Source organism: Gadus chalcogrammus, chromosome 15 (assembly GCF_026213295.1).
Source record: "Gadus chalcogrammus isolate NIFS_2021 chromosome 15, NIFS_Gcha_1.0, whole genome shotgun sequence".
Classification (NCBI taxonomy): Eukaryota; Metazoa; Chordata; class Actinopteri; order Gadiformes; family Gadidae; genus Gadus; species Gadus chalcogrammus.
The window spans coordinates 15091735-15113841 of NC_079426.1; the positions used below are offsets into that span (position 1 = coordinate 15091735).

Consider the following 22107-nt stretch of genomic DNA (forward strand, 5'->3'; position numbering starts at 1 on the left):
ATGTCTTCAAAGGGCTCGCGAAGCAGAGCCGTTTTCAGGGTGGCCCTAAACACGCTCCATTGGTCCCAGAGGTTCCCGCACACACACACACACACACACACACACACACACACACACACACACACACACACACACACACACACACACACACACACACACACACACACACACACACACACACACACTCCCAATTAGATTTGATTTTCCAACCTATACATATTAAAAAAAATCGCACCCCATTATGCTGTAGGGCTCAGGCATGAACTGTCTTTGGGTGACCACTAGGTCAGGTCTGAGATAAGCTTTTGTTGTGGGACGTTTTGCACTTGTTCAGTCTCTCGTGTGCTTCCCGCATGTTATGCTATTTATGTTATAAACTGGACGTGTAAACAAGGGGACCGGTTTACAGTCCACCTGCACTGGACTGTAACCACGGCCCTGAAATGCTCTAATGACCTCCCAGCCTGAAGGTGAAGCCTTTGCACATCAGCGGAGGAAAGAACACCCACCTTCCATGCCACCCTTAGTAAACGCCTCGCGCCGCGTATCGCCACAGCAACCCGTCTATAAACACAGCCCGGCGGACCGCTGTAGCGCATCAATCCACCGCTCAACAACAGCGATTAAAGGGCTATCCTATATGTATGTGTGTGTGCGGCTATAAGGTTAGCTGGACTCTGCCGGTTCACCGCACCCTCTGGCTGCCCCGGGGCCCGATAACGGCCCTTAATGCAAAGACAAACAGCAGAGTGGCGCGCTGGGGTGGCCGCTGTGATTAATGTGTCCGATTAGCCGGCTCACAAACTTATCAGGGAAGGTAAACGGACTGAGTGGGCTGAAGGCAGCACTCAGCGGGGCCCCGACGCCTGCACCAACACTCATTACACTAATTAATGGGGCCCGCCTGATAAGGCCAACAATCGTCCACCTGTTGGGGAGGCGGGGCCAGTCCCCACGCGCACATGCGCAGACACGCACACGCGTGAACAAGAATAACGGCTCAGACGCACACATGCAGACAGACAGACAGACACAGATGCCCTACCACACACGCACATTTACAATCTCTTAGAAAGAGACAGACACACACAAACACACAAGCATTTACAAACTCATTCAGACAGACATACACACCCAACACACACACCTGGACGCACCAACACTCACACATTAAGAAACAGACACACACACACACACACACACATATTTACAAACTTCTATATACAGACACACAAACACACACACACACACACACACACACACATACATACAGGTGCATGCATACACAGAGAACTTCGCTACAGCGCTGCGTACGGATCTCACCCGTCAATCTATATTTGTACAGCACTTTGGTTGAAGGGGTTACAACCTGCTGTAAAATAATAAGGAAGGAAAGCAAACATATTAACAAATAATCCAAAACAATGCACCACTGGCATGCTGACAAGCCCTCCTGGACCGGGGGGTGATTCATGAGCGGGTTCCAGCGAGGAGCAGGGACATATTGCTCAGTCATGGAATCAAAGCGTAGTTAGAATCACACGGGCCCAAGGTTAAACTAATCTCATTCTAACTAAGCCAGGCGGTATACAGCACGCAGAGCGCCTTTCAGCAGCGACCGATGTTAACAGCTCATTAATTGCTGGAATGGTGAAAGTCCTGATAAGAATAATTTAATATTTGACAGATTACTCTTGATTATTGGAATGATTAATCATGGAATGAATGGATGGAGAAATGATGGTGTACAACTAGAGAGTCATTGGGATTATGACGATAGGAAATACTACACTATAAAAATTAAAGGAACTAATAATTGTTAAGTTTAGCAAATCAATTATTTTATTTTTGAAAAGTTAAAATATATACAGGTATATATGTATAGATCTATCTATCCATCTATCTATCCATCCATCCATCCCTATATATATATATGTATTTATTTATTTATTTGTATATATATATATATCTTTACATCCATCTATATTTACATATCTATCTATATCTATATTTAGATATCTATATATGTATAGATATATAAATACATATCAATATACAATATCTTTGCATTTCTTATCCCAACGGTAAAAAGGTATGTAACATAACAGCAAGCAATGACAATGAATTTCTCTTGTTTCGGAAATGTGCAACTCATGCTCCTGGGTATGTCACACTCGGCCACCTCCTCTCCTTCCTCAAACTATCCCACGTTCTCCTATCTGCAGGTGAAATAAGAAATCACCTTTCTGCACACAATGACAGGCCAAACAGTGGCCCATTGAGCGACTCTGTATTTAATGAGCACAATATAAACTTGGGAGTATGGGCAGGGCAGGAAGCCAAAGATAAGACGTAAAGTATCAATGACAAGGGGTTAAAGGTCCCCAAGAGCATCATGGGATTTGGCGCAGCAGTTTGTTTGCTGTTGTCAGGGGAGGCTTGGCAAAACACTCTCTCTCACACACACACACACACACACACACACACACACACACACACACAGCACCCACTTGAATTCAAAAACATCAGCCAACTGCTGTCAATGAAGCTGAACGTTTGCTTCGCATTGCAACGCCGGGAGGCTCAACGGTACAACACTGGCACGCTGTCGGCCAAACGGACGGGGTAAAGGTAGATTATTGTTATTTGGGGCCAGGCTGGGAATAAGTGGTGAGAGCCTGACAAAGTAGCCTTTCTTAGGATCCCTTGGGAAGTAGATGCAAGTATAAATCCATGCAGCCGCAATTCTAAATAGTGGTATCCTGTTATACCGTCCCTGCGTCTTGCGTCGATGTTGGTGACGCCGGTGTAATCTGCAGCCACTGTTGCCCTCATTGTTCTCAAGGAGGCCTCTCAAGCAGTGCAAGCAATGGAAGCCACACGTAGGAAGAGCTAGCATGGTACAACAATGTTCCTGTTGTCCTGTCCCCCTGAAGCTTCGACCATCAGGCTCAAGCCAAGTGCACTTTATGTTACATGTGCCTGAGTTGGTATCCCTCAATCATCCCAAGCATACGTTTAGCGAACAAGAGGCCTTCTTCATGGAAGACACTCAGGACTGGTACCATCGGACATAGGGCACACAGACCAACACGCAGATGGATCTATAGGGAGATAGTGATTTCACTTGAAGGACGCCCATTGGTATGAGTTGCTGGTTTGATCTCGATAGGGTAATGACCGTGACTGGACAAAGCATAGTCTCTTCCCTGTGGATGGACTCATGTTCTCCACATGAGGGCAAAGCACAGCAGTCATTTCCAATGAATGGACCATTCTTCAGAGGTGGAAGACGATGATCTCCAATGTAAAGATATCTAACATGGAACCTGGGCTGCAACACATTGAGATTTGATTAAAGCCCTGCGTGAAAACATGCCTCAGGAATGATGTTCGGACCACCAGGTCGGATTTATCCTCAAGATAAGACCTGGCTTTTTATCCTGGCCGCAACATAACCACGTTGTTAAATAAGCACATTACAAACATCGAGGTGGGTCGCCCGCCTCTCTGGTTCAACTTCCTGTTTAGATACCGAGGCTCCTTTCTCCTTGGCTCCTCACCTTCTTACCTGAGTCACCTCTCAAGTGCCCTCCTACTCCCTACGTCTAGACTTAGCAAACACACAGACACGCTGGCAATCTTTCTTAAGCTCCTTCCAACCCTTAACCTGGGAAGGTTTGCATCCGGAGAGGCGCGGCCGAATGAAACCAAATAAATAACCCAGCACAGGATATGATGCACAGGCAGAGAACGCACGCATTCCCCACTCTGTTTGTTTAATGTTCCTCACTTTATAATCATCAATCCAGTTCCTTGTTGTGATTTTCAAGGTAATCTGCTCTACCACGTGAGTAAGAGAAATGGTATTGTATTAAAATGTTTACGATTCGATCAATGGATTATTATATTTTTTTCTAGAAACAGACATTGTAGTTTATCATTATCTTTCTTTTTTAGATTGATCCAAATCACATTATGGTTAAGTACGACCGTGTTCTGGTCACAGAGCGCTTAACCTAAGGCGCATAAACTCAATGGATAAAAATGCAATAGGAGTAAGTGGAAAAATTATGTTTTTTGTGTTTTGGGTAACAGCCATCCATCTCTTAACTTATTCCAATCCTGTGAGTTGTATTTTGATGGGAAAACTGCTTCTTCCCCAATGTCCCTCAGCCTTCCAAGGCCCATTCCCAGTAACCAGGTTAAAGAAGGAAGAATATGCTCTTCCACGTAACCCACAACAACCCAGTTCATCCCTCCCCATCAGCCTGGTGTCCCTGGTTCCATTTTTGCATCGATCTCTTGCCAAACCCCAAAAATACAACAACACATCAGATAAATCTGATAAAGGCAGTACTAAAAGCTTTGCCTTAAATCAATCAAATCCATGAATACGTTACCGGGTGCTTTAGTATGTTTTAGTGGACAGTACCCTAGTCATGCTATTCTAGATATCGGATCAAAAAGGACCTTAATGTACGCCACGCTCCAGCATGATCTCCGGTTAAATGCCTGCCCGGCGGAGGCCACATCCAAACACAATGACCCTAATGGTCCCGTCTAGCGGCGTGCGGCTACAGCTCCATGTTGCGTTCGCTTTGGATCTCTGTAAAACGATTGGTTTATGATTTATACACCGGTTCTCCCTGAAACTAAACAAGAGAAAGCCAATACAAACGTCTTCCCCCGATTGATGGGCTGAACCAGGCCGGACGGAGGCCGTGGCGATGGGACGGGCTCTGGGGCCATACATGGAGTGCCGTGTGTGCATAGAGTGTCAATAAAAAAACGTGTACGCAAGTGTGAGGGTGCGTGTGTCGTGCGTGCACGCGTGTTGTTTTCCCCCCGCAGCAGACCAGTGCACGTCGCCGGACTGGCTCCAAGTCCGACTGTGGCACGCCTGGGCCAAATTCCACACCGTGGTGAGCGCTGCTCGGACATGTCATGGCCGTCTTTGACTGACTCCCCTCATGAAAGCCCGGGGTGGAGATCTACAGCGAGCACTGGAGAGCCGTCAGGTACACAGGCTTCTCCGTGTGTGTAGTGCTAGGGCGGGCGCTAAAGATCGCTTTCGTTGTCAAATTATCGTTGAATCGCTTTCTAAGTGTCTGAGATATTGGTGGATTCTGTGGCATATGGCTGGCGGGTGACCAGATCTCTTAATATACATGTTCAGGGGTTGACACTAACGGTTGCCCGCTTGCCCGGGGCAAGTAAAAAAAATGTTTGGGCAAGTTGAGATTTTTTCTGGTTGCCCGAACGGGCAAGTGGATTTTGGGTGGATGTTAATATAAAAGCTATTTATTCAAACGTTTTTAGAAACTGCAGAACAACCTTTTGTTCCTCAAAACCAAACTAAATAGAAGTATTTGCAATTGATCAGCGCGCTGTCTTCTCTTCTCTCGGAAAGCGAGTTAACAGTCACGCATCGCTTCAGTGCGAATATAGCCCCGCCTTCTGTCACTCACTCGCAGTGCGGTCTCTGGCAGTGATTCGCTAAAGGTTAGCCAACACAGCTAGCATCTCAAGTGCAGCACCTCCGCGAACGGTTTAGGTAGAAGTTAAATGGAGTAGTGATGGAGGAGTGCAGTTTGGAAGTACTTTGGATTGAGGCAAATGATCAAGGAAAGTCAAGAACACGGTTTTGGGTTTCATAACTGTGCACATGCACACAGCAATAGCGATCTTTTTCACGAAATTGGACCCTCACAAACTACTGTATATATTACATGAAAGCTGAGCCTCCACTTATTACAACAGTCTAAACCATATAATTCTGTGACTAAAACTCGCAAATAACAACTTAAGAAGAAACGTCCCCTTTTCTTTTAACAACCAAAAATGAAGTATTACCTTTGTGATTTTTGTCCACAAAGTTGATTCTGATCGAATAAAACCACCATAAACAGATTATCCAGTATCTGGGCCAAATTTTGCAACTTAACATGGTGTTTTCAATCAATGAATAAGAGAAGGTTTCTTAGGAAATAGGTAAATTGCCTTCAATCAGAAAAGATATTCTTCAGCGCAATCTAGTGGCCATATATTTATTTGCGAGTGTTTGGCTTGGTGCATTCGATTGCCCTGAACTTTAAATAGAGGTGTCAAGTGTCAAAATAGTAAGATATCTACCTTTATTTGTGTCTCATAGTAAGACAGCGCTCCCAACTGATAACGACCAACTGATACTGATAATTATTTCAGGTGGAAATGTTATCTTCCACTTATGCTGTGTTCCATGGCTTTATTCACTTTAACCAAGTATTATCCCCATTGAATATTTCACTTGCACAACAATCTTTCTTTTGGCCCAAAGATGACATTATCGCCCTTGCAGTTGTGGAGACATAATCTATTTACTTTGGGTATGTTCTTTCCTGAAAAAAACGTTCACCCTGATATCAAAAATAGTATAGAATATCGATATTTTTCCAGGAATAGTGTTGAAGTTAGAAAATCCAGTATCGTGACTGACAACCCTACTAGAAACGCGATTGTGATTATTCAGTTAGAGCAACAAGAAACTTGAAAGTTAAAAAGACATATCTTTGCTACTACCTCTGACATTTAGTTAGTATGTACATTTGCATAAAATCATGCAGGTCTACATATAACTTGGCGATAGCTTTAATAGGTTGGAACGATGGACTGAAATCACTTCATGGCACGATGTGACCGCTCGATAAATAAGTAAACAAAGAGAAGTTTGTTATTTTTTAAACACAACATGTGTGGAAGCTAACATTCAGCTTCAGTCTGAGCTAGGATGATTTTTCTGAGCCCCCCCAAAACCAGGCCGGGTGCCTGGCAAAAAGAGGCCCGTTCACGATTCTGATTATAATTTGGGCAAGTGAACATTACATTCGGGCAAGTTGAACCTGACCTGTACTTGCCCGATGGGCAAGTGCTTTTGAAACCTTAGTGTCAACCCCTGCATGTTAAAGCTTTTTTTTAAACAGCGATGACATATTTGCAGCAGCATATTCTGAAGCAAATCATTTTATTTTGACTTTGATTGTTAATCATTAAAAAAAAAATTGGATAGATGAATACTGGAATTGAATAATTCAATGATGATTAAATAAAAACAATAAATCCTTTAGTACTATTTCATCGAGACTGCCTTCCAAAAACTACTGCTTGGGCCGGGGCTTTGGCTAATGCGGTCTATGGGTTCACAGCTGTGGCTTATGTTTACATTGTCTTGCTTTTTGCTAGGCTCCCCTTAAACAATCTGGCTAAGCCCCATCAGCCAGGCTACCTTATGCAACACTTGCTACAGCCCATTAGATGTGTGTGCGGGGAACAGGTGACTTCTTTTGCAAATAGCCCGAGACAGAATTAACTTGCAGATTAAATATCGATGACCGCTATTGATTTATAGGGGGAACAAGAATGACCTCTTTCCATTGTGTGCGTGAGTGTGTGTGTGCGTGTGTTTATTCATTTGTATGTACTCTAGGTGGGCGTGCCCTGATGTCCTAGATGTTAAAAAACCCAATAACCTCACAGATGGCGAGGGGGCGTGTCCGGTGCCAGGCCATGTGACGGGGGACAATCCTTCTGGGGCTTGATTGCTCATGGAGCACAAGGCAGACCAGACAAAGGGAGGGAGCGTGGTAATGTGTGTGTGGTTGTGTGTGTGTGTGACTGTGTGTGAGTGTGTGTGTCTGAATGTAAGAGTGTGTGTGTGTGTGTGTGTGTGTGTGTGTGTGTGTGTGTGTGTGTGTGTGTGTGTGTGTGTGTGAGTGTGAGGGGAGTGGCTGTTTAACTTTAACTAGGCCGCTGCTCCCTATTCAGGGCTGACAATGATGCGGCGCGCGGTGCGAACCCAAGTACATCAAATTGGATTTCATATGCATATGCCCTCACCTTTCATTTTTCCCACTTCATCATCCGCTGTCTGCGGAGTGGGTGGAAATCATTTGCAAGCGCGAGCGCGCCCCGCGTGCTTCACGCGTCGCCGCGGAGACGGATGATGCAGTGTTATGGAGACGGGTGCGGCCACGCGGCGGTGTCAAAGCAACAATAAATACAAACGTCAATTATGCAGAAGCATGTAAACCTGCCCTCTGATGAAGACGCAGAGACGCTGGGAAACGACGCAGCCGGTTGGCGGGGCCGGGGCACGCACATACACGCACACGCATGCACGCAGGAACACACGTACACATGCACGCACGCACGGCAAACACCTATTCCGTCGCTGGGTTTCAAAACACCACAGGAAAACAAGGAGACAATCTCGGGAAAAAAAACATCCAAACACAAACATGCACTTACACCCATTTAATTCAGGATATATATGGCTTCCACACACACAAATACAAACACGCATACGATAACTCAATCTGAAAACACGATTACTCAATCTAGGAAAACAATATTTTCTCACTCAGACACACACTCACACACAATTAGATAGCTATATCTCAAAATCACACATATTTCCCCACACACACAACGTGACAGCTATATCTCAAAATCACACATTTGCGCACACACACACACACACACACACACACACAGTCTGAAGTCCCCTGCCGCCCTCCGGCTGCCTCTGGAGCAGTTTATCAAGTAATTATTGTTTGATTACAGCGTTTCATTATCTCCACTGATTGAGTCACAAGCGATGGCAAAGGTCACGCGCTATTAACGCGCTGCTCCCGAAACATATTTTCACGCCAGCGGTTGTTTGCCCTCCCTCTCGTCTGAAAGGGCTAATTGCAAATGCATTTGTTTGAGGAAGAGAGGACCCCCACCCCCCCATACTAACCTACACCCCCCACCCGTCTCAAACTCCACACTCTGGCAGAATACCAATGCAGCTACCATCAAGTTCACACCTAAATCCACACACACAGAAAATCAAGTGTAGTCATAAAGTGTAAAAATAAAGGTGAATTGATACTGTAGCTATTTCTTAAAATACAACAGACTTCCAGAAGTATATTGTTTTTTCATTAAGTTGATCAACTGTGTTTATTCAAAGTGGACGGCTGCAGTTGGGTCAATCCCACTACATCTCCCACTGGTGGCGAACCAGAACGTAGCATTACTCCACCTCCCACCCCCCTCTGCTGCTGCTCGTCCAATTAGCAAGCTCGATCCCAGAAAGAAGCACAGACACACAACGTGAAACACGCCATACCTGGGAGGGAAGGTGATCTCCAGCTCATGCAGACGGTCCTTGAAGACAGACAGCTCTTTGTCAAACACTAACAGCTGAGAGAGGGGGAAAGAGAAGCGGGGAAGAACGTGAAAGAGGCATCAGGGTTTTGTTGCTAACATCTTACACGAGCTAACACCTCACATTACTGCCACTGTCGTAAGCAGCTTTAATCGGAAAACAAATGCCAATACCCATTAGGGTTCAAATGGGTGTGTGCGTGTGTGTGTGTGCACTAATGACAGGCATAATGAGGATATTATAAACATCCATTAGCTATAAGTACGCTGTCGATAGAAGTTGCTCAATGGCAATAATTAAAATGAAACCTCTGGAGTAATTATATCATTCATTATACCACGATATTAAAACCGGCTTCCTAATTGGATGTTATTGTGTAATATCTCACAATAATAGAGAATGGAGAATGAAAAGACTTTCATTTTGTTAAGAGGGTACAGAGATTGAGACATCAGCATAACCACACAAGTTAATTTATTTGTGTGTGTGTGTGTGTGTGTGTGTGTGTGTGTGTGTGTGTGTGTGTGTGTGTGTGTGTGTGTGTGTGTGTGTGTGTGTGTGTGTGTGTGTGTGTGTGTGTGTGTGTGTGTGTGTGTGTGTGTGTGTGTGTCTCTCCCCAGTGGGGGTCTGTTTTTATTTTTGTCTTTCGATCCACACACTCTTCATCAATCATGTCTTCTCTCCCAGCTGTACTCACTCAGCACTGTGTACACACACCCCCCACACCCAAAACCCCACACACACACACACACACACACACACACACACACACACACACACACACACACACACACACACACACACACACACACACACACACACACACACACACACACACACACACACACACACACAGAGACAAACTCACCCAGTAACCCTCCCGTCACTCCCCTGCTCCGCAGAAACCATAAATCATTACTGAGAAGTGTAATTAGTGGCTGCTTGTACACATTAATTATCTGGGAGAGGAACAGGTAGCAGGGCCACCTGCATGACTGACTCCCCAGTCAACTGACGGACTACGTATCCCGGCAACTCTAGAGAGGGTAGAAGGGGAGAGAGGAAGAGAGAGCGGAAGATAGAGCGACAGAGAGAGACACAGATAGAGACAGAGAACGAGCAGAATGGAGTGGAATAACTTGATAGAGACAGAGCTAGAGAAAGAGAGATAGAGACAGAGGGATGGAAAAAGAAAGAGACCGTGACAGAGGCTGCTTCCTCTATGAGAGGAAGAGCTCCACACAACTCTGTGTCTGGTTTGTAAACGGCGCCCTAAAGCACAATGATCAGAGCTCCAACTAGCTACCTGACAGAGCCCTGGTGGTGAAACGACGCGGCCTGGGGGCGGAGCTTGTACGGCTTGACGTTAATTCCATTACACGGATGTTCTACACGAGGCAAGACGCTGACGGCAACCTAATGAAACATCAATAGGAGGATGTCGTGGCAGACACTGACTGTGTTTGGTGGAGCATGTGGCCGTTAATGTGTGTGTGTGTGTGTGTGTCGTTGGGAGTGTGTTGTGTGGGTGTGCGTGGTAAAAACAGTACAATGGTTGTCTGCCGCACACTTCCGACATCGCTTACATGTTTACATTTGCGATATGAACAGAATTCTGCACATTAAAGCTGATAAGTTTGGCCGCTGGTGGACATGGCGTGACGCACTGCAATTATGGTCACATGTTTGTTCAAGTGCACAGCCACACGTACAGAAAACTTGCCAGATTGAAGTGTGGTACTGGTACAACAGTACTGCAGTACAACATCACCACAATGCGGGAGCTATTTTCATCAGGAGCATTTGAGACATGAGCTAAATGTGTTTCTGCATGTCGTATTACCCTCTTCAGGTTCCATACTTTCGAGTTTTGTTTGTTTTTGCAATCGTCTGCACCGTGGAAGTGTTTTTCCTGTAAATTAGAGGTTGAATAATCGTTTTTCTACTGGGATTTGTCACAAACACTCTTCCCGACGTTGACGTTTCTGTTTTTTTCTACTCAAGACTTGCAATTCACCTCGGCGTCCACGTCATTGGAAAAAAAACATAAAAAAGTATTAAATCAAAATGAAATAAATAAAAAGCAGTCATTGGTGGCGCTCCCAGACACGGCGCTGGTGGCGGTTCGGAAGGGCAGATGTGGCGCATTCATCAAACTCACACGCGGCCGGGGGGTCACGGGGAGAGGGGCTCACACACTGTGGATGAGGGATGGAGAGGAAGAGGATGTACCGCACGCTCCACTGTACAGCCCATCTCTCCCGGCCTGCCGCACACCGCCGCGAGAGTGTGCACGCCCGTGTGTGTGTGCGTGTGTGTGTGAGAAAGAGGGCGTGTGTGTGGATGAGTGGGGTGGTGTGTGTGGGGGGGATGGGGTTGAGTGGACTGAGACACACACAGAGTCAAGCATGGCAAGTTTGTACTTTGCCTGGCATGGTCGTGAGAACGCTGTGCACGCTTTTCACAACAAAAAACATTGCTTTCTTTCTATGGGGTGGAATTTGCGGTGCGTTTTTTTGTGCGTATGGGTGCATGTGCACTCAAATGCATCCATCATTGTGTTTTTATGTGTGACATTGGATTTGTTTGCGAAGGCCTAAAACTAGCTCTAAAACTTTAAGCGTTGGACAGCTTTCCTTCCCGGACAGTAGCAGGGAAGCAATGCAGGACTGAGTGTGTGTGTGTGTGTGTGTTTCCCTTGTGGGCCATCTGTGTGTGTGCGTGTGCATGTGTGTGTTGTGTAAGTGCCCGCTTGCTTTAAGTGAATGTTGAGTAATTCATTTAAGTGACTGGAAATTTCACACTACATTTCATCCCAGGTCAATTAAGCATAATGACTCGCTGGTCCGATAGGTCAGTGGTGTGAAAGGAAAACACACACACGCACACGCACACACACACATTTATATTGTTTCAAGGCCTCATGACATTGTAAAGGCATTGGTAGTTTGTCAGTTAAATATGACCTTGGATGTGTGTGTGATGTGTGTGTGTTTTCCAGATCATGACACAGGAGGGGGGGGGGGGGGGGGGGAAGATGAAAAAATGAGAATAATGTGGTAAAAAAATAAATAACCGACTTTGCTGAAATGAACTTACTTCAATACGTGTAGAACATGATGACGTACCAAGTCCGCTTGAAAGCATGTGTATTAGTACATGTATTTGTGTGCCTATGTGTGTGTGCCTATGTGTGTGTGTGTGTTTGTGTGTGTGCGTTAGAGAGGGAAGGTCTCTGTCCCCCATGACTGCCCTCCCCCCTCCCACCCTGGCAGTTTGTCCACTGGCCGTAATTGTGCTTTGATTTACGCGTTGTCAAATATCCTGGGTGACAACACCTGCTGCCATTAAAAGCCATCAATAAATGCCGGGGTGAGAGGTCATTTAATTTGATTTTTACACCGCACACTTGGCTTTCATTGCACCGCGGCCATATTTTTTCTTCTTTTTTTTTTATGAGATCTTCATTATTTTGTGCAGAGGAGCGATAAACTGTCACTGGAGGGGATGGGCGAGAGGGAGAGAGATTTTCAAAGTGTGTGTGCATGTATGTGTGTGTGTGGGAGGGGAGGGGGGGGAGGGGGGGTTGGCAGACTGTTGGTAAACAAACGTGGCCTCATCTGAATAAATGCGACATTATTCTAAATCTACATTATTCCCCCCCCCCCCCCCCCCGCCCCCACTTATTGACCACTCAAATGAACACTATCCACAGTGGGACTGGTGTGAACACAGCCAGTAGGAGGAGGACCTCTGTGTTAATGATCTCCACATCTCACCAGAACACCTGACCCCCAGCTTCACTCCCTGCTGCTCAGCCACGTCCTGAGTGTGTGGGTCAGCTTTTATTTAGCAAGATGCGTGTTGCTACCTGCTACTTAACTTGCACACACACACACACACACACACACACACACACACACACACACACACACACACACACACACACACACACACACACACACACACACACACACACACACACACACACACACACACAGAGAGAGAGAAATGGTCTGTTATTCCATTATTTACCCACCCTGCATCCGTCCTCCATTCTATTTCCTCTTGAGGTTTTTTTATATCCGAGGGGGGCTGTGAGCGATGCGCCGCCGCATGCTGCAAGCATCTCAAGGAGGGCCGTGCGCCAGACAGAACGAGTTCATCACTGGCTTGTAGGAGCCCCACAACAAGCTGCAAATGCAGTGCACCAACAACCCCCTCCACGCACACACACACACACACACACACACACACACACACACACACACACACACACACACACACACACACACACACACACACACACACACACACACACACACACACACACACACACACACACACCCCCCATCTGGCCACGTGCCACTGATAAAGTTACAATAAAGAGATTCTGAAACAAAATCAATGACAGAGGAGGGGACAGGCCCCGGCGCGTGTGTGTGTCTGCGTGAGTGTGTATCTACGTGTGCGTGTGCTGCCAGACAGACGGCAAAAAAAGAAATGTGGTGTCCGTGTTGTGCATCTGTAGATAGGCAATCAGTGTAGACAGACACACCATGTATGTGCTCTTGTTTGTACACACAGCAACACACACACACACACACACACACACACACACACACACACACACACACACACACACACACACACACACACACACACACACACACACACACACACACACACACACACACACACACACACACCCCCCCTGCTCCACTGCTCTCTCCATCCCCCCCCCCCCCCCACGGGCAGGTCGGGGGAAATGTAATCTTCCCAAATACTCATCAGGGCTCTCCATCGCCGTGCAGTGACAGCGCCGGGGATTATTAATTATACAATTTCGATGGGAATATCGACTAAACAAACCTATTAATCATCGCAAAAGTCAATAGGCATGGACACATTCAATCATGTCCCAGCCAATGATTACTCCCCTCAAAATACAATAATTATTTTCAAGAGCTGCCTCGAATTAAATTTCTGTCAAGCCGGTACAAGTCTAGCGGTTGACGAAGGATGCCATGGATTTTTCTCTCTCCCTCCTTCTCTCCCTCTTTCTCACTCTCGACGTCTCTGGCTCTCTCTCCCTCTCTCTCTCTCTCTTTCCTCCTCTTTCTCCCTCCCCCACTCTCTCTCTCTCTCTTTCTCCCTCCCCCCCTCTCTCTCTTTCTCCCTCCCCCTCTCTCCCTCCCTCCCTCCCTCCCTCCCTCTCTCTCTCTCCCGCCCTCTCTCCCTCTCTTCTCTGTCGCGGTGGCCAGTGGAGGAGAAGGAGCAGAGGGGGAGAGGCGCGTTGGGGGACATTTATCCTTTTGGAAAGGTAGTTTGTTTTATAAGGATCATAACACGGTGTGTTTAACTAGACCATGACCATCAGATTATCTCCCGTATCCCCATTATGTCATCCATCATGTCTGCGTGTCGGCATGGGGGACTGACACCCCCACCAACACCCCCCCCCCCCCACTACACCACACCTGCAAACCCCCCCCCCCCCCCTCCCCGTCTCAGCCTCCTCCTGAGTCACCTACAGCCATGTTGATATACAGCACATCAGCCCGCACACCACCATTTTGCTAAGCATTTTCCAATTCTTATAAATTCTGCTTGTCATATATATTTCCTCCTTTTTACACCCCCGTCATACAGAATGATTTGTGCCGTCGTCCTATTTCCCAGTGCTCAGGTCTCGTCCGTTTAGTGTTGTTATTGGTATTTTGGTTTGAGTTTTGTTTTGCAGTTTAATCACTGATTGCTTCAACCCCTGGTGCGGTTGGTTGATAAACAGACACTAATAAAACAGCAAGGGTAGGTCAGTGTTTGGGTGCACTGAGGAATCAGTAAGGTATACAATGACATATGTAAGACACAAAGGGTAGGTCAGTGGCTGGTGCACTGAGGACTCAGTACAGTATACACCGACATGTGTAAAACAACAAGGTGAGGTCAGTGGCTGGTGCACTGAGAACTCAGTAAAGTACAGACTTATAGAACAAGGTGAACAGTGGTTGGGTATGCGTCGGGGTCAGAGAGGTTGAGGTGTAATAAAATAAATAAAATAATGGCGTGACTTACCGAGGTCCCATTGTTTTCCCGGAAAACATCCTGGTTGGCATATTTAAAAAGCTTCTTTTCAAGTTCGAGAACAACCTAGAAACAGTGGGGGGGGGGGGGGGGGGAGAAAGAAAAGAAAGAAAGAAAGAAAGAGAGCGCGAGAGAAGGAAAGAACGAGAGAAAGAGAGAGAGAGAGAGGCAGTGCTCTTGTTAATTGCTATGCAAAGCGAACCACATGTAGGAACTAATGAACATTCAATTAATGGACATTGAATGAATGGTTATTGAATTAATTAATGTAGCCGTAATGAACTGCGCTGTGCCGCATTGGTGATCAGAGAATAACCACATCTGAGATTAAATACATTATTACATTATCTATCAGGGTAGATCAGGTAAAAGTCTAATGGGGTGATTTCACTTTGGCTTGATGGTAGAATTCACGTTTTTCTGGCATGGGTGAGAAAATGTTGCAATAATGTCATAATCTTATTAATGTTGATGACATTAACACATTTTATGTATAAATTATCATATAATATTATCTACCCATCTTTATACATAAAATTGTATTATCTATAAACCTGGATCATTTAATAATTCAAGTTTTATGGAAACAACACCGATTTTTCATGAATAATCTAATCAGTATTATTATCTGAGCTTTCATTATACATCTTTGTGAAGTAAGAGGATTTATGTGAAACCGTATATCAGCTGTCATTTGACGGACAGCTTCACGGTGTCCCAGGGTGCATCTGGGTACATGATGAGGTAATAGGTGAGGTAATGAACACGAGCCGCTGCCAGCGCTCCGACGCAGGGCGTGAAGGCGTTGTAACGTACCTTCCTGTCGTTGTCGCTTTCTCTGAATATTAGCTTGTCGACTTCATTGGTGTCAGCGGCCTGGACCGTCTGCATAGTGGCAGTGGAGCAGAGGCTCTGGAGGGGAGGGAGGGAGGGAGGGAGGGAGAGGGCGGGAGAGGGAGAGAGAGAGATTACATTATTTACATTCCAGTCAAAAATAGTGTGGGAGGGAGGAAAATATATCTAAAACCTTTTCTTGTTCATCACCATCAATGAAACAAACAGGGGGGCGGGATGGGGTTAGATATAAATAATTGTACGTTCAAACACACATACACACGGGGTGCATTGTGAGGGCCGCGGCGCAGCACATTACCGCCGGCGATTCTTTAGTCCGTGTAACACCGGGCACTACTTCAGGAGGCATCTGAATGTTTTTTTAAAGAACCGGCACCACAAAGTACCACCTCACCGCGCCCCACTACCCCTTCTCCTTTATCCCAGTCTATGTACTGACCCTACAGGCCGTGTGCATGGTTAAATTCCCCTTTGTAGACCCCTAACAATTAGTTAAACATTCGACCATCTGTGTTTGAGGACAGTTGAATGAGGTAATCCTTCAGCCACTGGTTCCCATACCGCCAGGCAGCGGCAGGGCCACCCGATTGAAATTCAAAGCACAGACCAGATAATCGGGTCAAGCCAATATGGCGGGCAGTGGGGGGGAATAAAGGGTCGCTTTTAGGGCTAAAATGTCACAAATTAGCCCTGCATCCCCCCCCATCCCGAACACACACAGAAACCCACCAAAACAAAGAAAATAAAACGCATATCAGGACAAACAACCTACCCTAGACTAGAGCAGAGGGACCGTCAGATCCCCTCTGCCTAACTCGCTCTCTCTTCTCTCTCTGTCTCTCTGTGTGTCTCCCTCTCTCTCTCTCTCTCCCTCTGAAAAGCAACTTTCTAAAGCCCTAACAAATCGCTCCATCTTCCAGTCATTTAGGCCTTCCAAATGCAGGGTCAATATGGCCCCCTGGCAGCCAAATGCTAATGCGCTTAAGTGTGCTTAAGCAGCTTTGTGCAGCGAATGGGCCCGGAGAGGGGCTTCTGGAGACCAGCACGGCACCCCTACTCCACTGGCAAGGAGTCCTGCTCTGTCCTGCTCATTAAACCACAATCTCCCAATATAGCAATTTGTTTATTATCGAATGCAGTTATTATATTTAATCAATGTGGTGTTTCAAGATTTTGCTGAGCGATGGCGCTGCAGTAATTCAGAGTTCGCAAAAGTAACATTTACGCTATTCATTTTTTTTTTATGAAACAATTTCGCAATCAAGTCATTTCATTGTCATCATTTTTAGATTTTTTAAAACATGCTTATGTATGTGTCAAACATTTCAAGTTTGACATATACGTTAATTTGATCTTTCAAACACAAGTTGCGGCATGATGTCTTGCCCTGCATCCGTGTGTCCCTGCAAACGGTTTAGTGGTGGCGTGATGACCGCTAGAGTGTACATGTGATGGATTGAGTGATTGATCCGTGTTCATTGACTTTGACTGATCAGCATGTCTTACACATGCCTGGTCTGCTGATTGCACGCCAATGATCACATCTCTCCTTTCTGTCACTGAGGAAGATCCCTTCAGCCCTCTCCCAAAACAAGGCCTCAAACCACCATTCGCCCAGAAGTCTCTACTAACTAATCTGAGACACTACACAGAGAAAGAGAGTCTGATCAAGAGACATTGAGAGAGACAGTGAGACAGAGAGAGAGAGAGACAGGGGGACATAGCGAGATTGAGAGAGAGACGGAGTGAAAGAGAGCAGGAGAGAAAGACAAAGAGAGAGAGCAAGAGAGACAGAGAGAGACAGAGAGTGACACGTTAGCAGCCTCATAGTTGTACTTAAAGTGCCAATCTCCAAGACCCTTCTAGATTTTCATTTTTATCACCACTATCTATCGCCGAATGAGGTCACTCAATGATGATTGAGTCTATGGCCGACTATTGCTATGGCTGCACTTGTATTTGCATTTCCATTCCTTGGAAAATCCCAAGCAGCAGCCAGTTAGTGAGGCGGTTGCCATCAACCAGTAGTGGTTGTACAGCCAGAGATGGTATGGCCGAGCTACAGCGATAATGTCGCTCTTCAACTGACTTGTGTCCGCAGCTTTGTACCGGTTCCTTTCACCATAGATGCCGCCAAAGGGAACAAAACTGAGATAGTCAAGATTGCTACTCTAAGGCCTTATCAACGCACCAATGCATATGTACCACAACCAAAAAAGCCCAGGTTGAAGGCATTGATGCGAATCAAATTACAAAAAAACACAAAATCCTTACACTCACAAACACATACACTTAAAGAGAGTCGCACGGCGGGGTTGTTGACCACAACTTTTACGGCGCTCTCGGGCTGTAATCACAGCATCATGCCGTGTGATAATGAGCGCTGTGGCTGTTATGCGAGCCAAGATTGATTTGAGGATTAAAACGGGAAGAGGCCCATCAAAGTGCCTGCACATTACTTTTAAAACATGCCGCCATTGACCGTGCTGAATCAAATTAGCATAATTAGTTTGACTCTAATTGCCTCCTCATTGGAAACATGTGAATCGGGAGGGAGGGAGGGAAGGAAGGGGGGGGAGGGAAGGAAGGGGGGGGAAATAAAGTAGGACTCAAACAGACATGAAACAGAGGTAGTTGGGACAGGGTGGGGACCAATAAGGCCAGGATACAGTAAGGGTCTTAGAAGTAGATAATGGCTACTGAACAAAGTGACTTGGTAATAGAGCTTTAGACCAAAGGTCAAGCAGACTGTTTGCAGAGGGAGGAGAGTGAGTGTGTGTGTGTGTGTGTGTGTGTGTGTGTGTGTGTGTGTGTGTGTGTGTGTGTGTGTGTGTGTGTGTGTGTGTGTGTGTGTGTGTGTGTGTGTGTGTGTGTGTGTGTGTGTGTGTGTGTGTGTGTGTGTGTGTGTGTGTGGAGGGGGGCTGCTGCCGTGGAAGGCGCAGGCTTTGCGCTTCAATGGAAGATAATCTCATGACTGTCGAAGGAGGAAGCGGCTGTTTAAAAGAGCTCTCTATTCCAGCTGCTCCCTTAGAACAGAGGTTAAACCAATCTGTCCCACTTCAAAGAGCAAAGATTCAAACACACACACACACACACACACACACACACACAGCACAACAGCCAGGCCTTCTGTCACTGGGCCTGCCTGGTAAACAGATGGAGACGGAGGACCCAAATAGGGCCAACATAAGGGGCCTGTAAGAAACTTAAACTGCGAGCCCTTCGCACAACACAGGGAGAGGAGCTAATACATCGCATGGGATGACTGGCTGTACCCGTTTCATAACGGGGGTTACAAAGGGCTTCATTCAGCTGGGTGGTCAGTCAGTGCAAAACATTCAAACAGGTGGTGTTTATTTCCAAGCCTACTAATGCTGGAAATAATGTATACTTTATATAATTATGTACTGCTAATTTTAGCAATAAAACTCAGGCTTTGCAGTCATTTTTGCAAGGACAACAATATATCAGGCCCCCCCCCCCACAGAGACAGAGGAGGATTTCCCCCGGAAAGCACCGGGGGGACGGGAGTGGCCCATTGCCATCCAGGTACCGGCCAGATAAATGAGTCATCCTTCCTCCTCGGGGAGGGATATCAGCTTTGCATCCCTCCTGCTCCCTGCCCAAGCCCACTACTCAGCACGCTGACATCCAGCCCAATATAATAACCAAGAGGGCATGTAAAACATGCAGGTTAATACCTATTGGGCCGAAGAAGACATACGAGCTGAGAACAAGGTTGGACAAAGAGAGAGTGCAGGAGAGGAGATATAGCACTGCTCGGTATGACTTGTTTTTGGTGGTACAACCCTGTGGATTGATTCTGGGGGCCACAGGGGAAGAGAAGGATGGCTGATCCCCACACAATGATGACTCCCATTGAACAATCATGGATCAAACCTGGGGGCATTGACAATAGAAAAAATCCATTCTACTGATCACAACGTGAAGTCATACATTTCCAAATGTAAAACGGGAGGAGTCATCCTTTAGGAGTCAGCCCCTTCTTTTCGGGGCTTATTGAAATGGTCTTGTTCACGACAGCCCCCCGAAAAAAACAAACTCACAGGCGGCCATGAGCAAACGTTGGCCGACGTGTGACCCGTCCTCTAAAACTCTTCCTCATGGGTCAACCTACTGACCAACTGCTCCCTCAGCTCCATACGGGGACAACACCCAGCACACCCTCCCATCCCTTCCCATGAACCCCATGGGTACTGTGCGTGCTTGTGGTGGGGTGATGGTGGTGGGGATGGTGGTGGTGGTGGAGGCGGTAGTGTTCGTGGTAGGGGGTCCGGCTCCACGACTCGGCCCGGAGAGGTAAAAGGGGCGTGCGGGGTTGGACGATAATGGCCCCTATTTATCTCGTGCATAAGAAACATCTGGGAAACTTCTCAGAATACAATAAGGTGCATTGAGTGCTGCCATTCCTTCTACCTATAGGACCCCCGCCCCAAAAAAGTATTTGTGCCCCCAAATGGATAATGGACAGGCCACAAATCATCCGGGACAACAGGGCCGAGGGGTGTGAGTGTGTCTGTGTGAGAGGCAGCCAGAGTGAATGTATATTTTGTGTGTGTGTGTGTGTGTTCTCCCCCCTTGGTATTTAGCCTCTTTGCAGGCCATTCTACAGGGATCCATGCGGACAAATTGCCCTGCATGGTCGTCTTTGAGAGGCGGTGCAGCGCGCAGAGCTGAAACACAAGGGAACAGGCCCATAAAAATTCATCACTTTGACCCCCGCGACCTGCCGCTACTGGGGGGTACACACACACACACACACACACACACACACACACACACACACACACACACACACACACACACACACACACACACACACACACACACACACACACACACACACACACACACACACACACACACACACACACAGGCAAGTGGCCCTCCATTCAACAACCCACACAGATATATGCACATGCATAGACACATAGGCTCATTAGAAACACAACCAAACACATACAATTGTCCTCAAAAAGATTTTGATAACTCCTCCCCAGCGGCATACAATAACACACGCACTCAATGTTTATTCAAAGATTTGATCCAGAACTTTGTCGGCGTTGAAGTCGAATGGAGTAAAAAAAGAAAAGAAAAACCTGCTGATCTCCAGCTTTCCGTGCACGCACAGACACACACACCAAGACACACACTTGCAGACACAATGTCCATGGAAAGAGTCAACTCGAACAGGAAAAGGGCCACCAGATGCTTCATTGTGTGTGTGTGTGTGTGTGTGTGTGTGTGTGTGTGTGTGTGTGTGTGTGTGTGTGTGTGTGTGTGTGTGTGTGTGTGTGTGTGTGTGTGTGTGTGTGTGTGTGTGTGTGTGTGTGTGTGTGTGTAGTAGTGGTAGTAAAAGGAGGGTGGGCTGCAGGCTAGGCGCATTAAGGCCCCAAGAGATGGGGGACATTGTCCTGCAACATTACTGCCACCTGTACAAAGAGAGCCCATGACAGATCTCATCAGAGTCAACCCTCCCCTGCCAATTTAAATCACCAAAAAGAAGAAAAAAACACAAAAAAGCACATCGAAAAACCAGTGGCGGCAGATGCCGGCATGGCTGTTTAACGTAGCGGCTTCTCTTACCTCCTCAATAAGGGCCATACAATCAGCCCACTCTACGGTCCCCTTAATGTGGCATTCATTTGAATGTTATTAGTGAACGCTTGTTGTGTTCCTGAAAGGCAGGCCTTCTGGGGGCGAGCGATGGGACGCAAACGCAGTGGCCACTGGCGTGTTTCTCACATCACGGCTTAGGGGGTGGGGGGGGGGGGGGGGGAGAACATTCATCCTCTTAATGGGAACACAAACCTGAATCTAACCAGCAAGCAATGATTATTTAACATTAAAAACTGCCAATGGGACAGCTATTGATAGGGTACAAACACTTACTAAGCACTTAAAAAGCATTAAGTCCCTTTTTAATTTAGTTATTCCACTATAGCGCTCGC

At 46.5% G+C, this 22107-nt stretch overlaps 1 protein-coding gene across 3 annotated transcripts in view; it reads right to left on the reverse strand.

Annotated features, from left to right (window-relative positions):
• The window catches only part of LOC130405126 (inositol polyphosphate-5-phosphatase A-like), a 130353-nt gene that overhangs the window by 8744 nt on the left and 99502 nt on the right, over positions 1-22107 (reverse strand). For all 3 annotated transcript variants that reach the window (XM_056610117.1, XM_056610115.1, XM_056610116.1), the window contains exons 10-12: positions 16097-16192; positions 15272-15346; positions 9155-9228 (exon numbers count right to left, since the gene is read on the reverse strand). In XM_056610117.1, coding sequence (XP_056466092.1) covers positions 9155-9228; positions 15272-15346; positions 16097-16192 — 245 coding nt within the window. The remainder of the gene's footprint in view (positions 1-9154; positions 9229-15271; positions 15347-16096; positions 16193-22107) is intronic.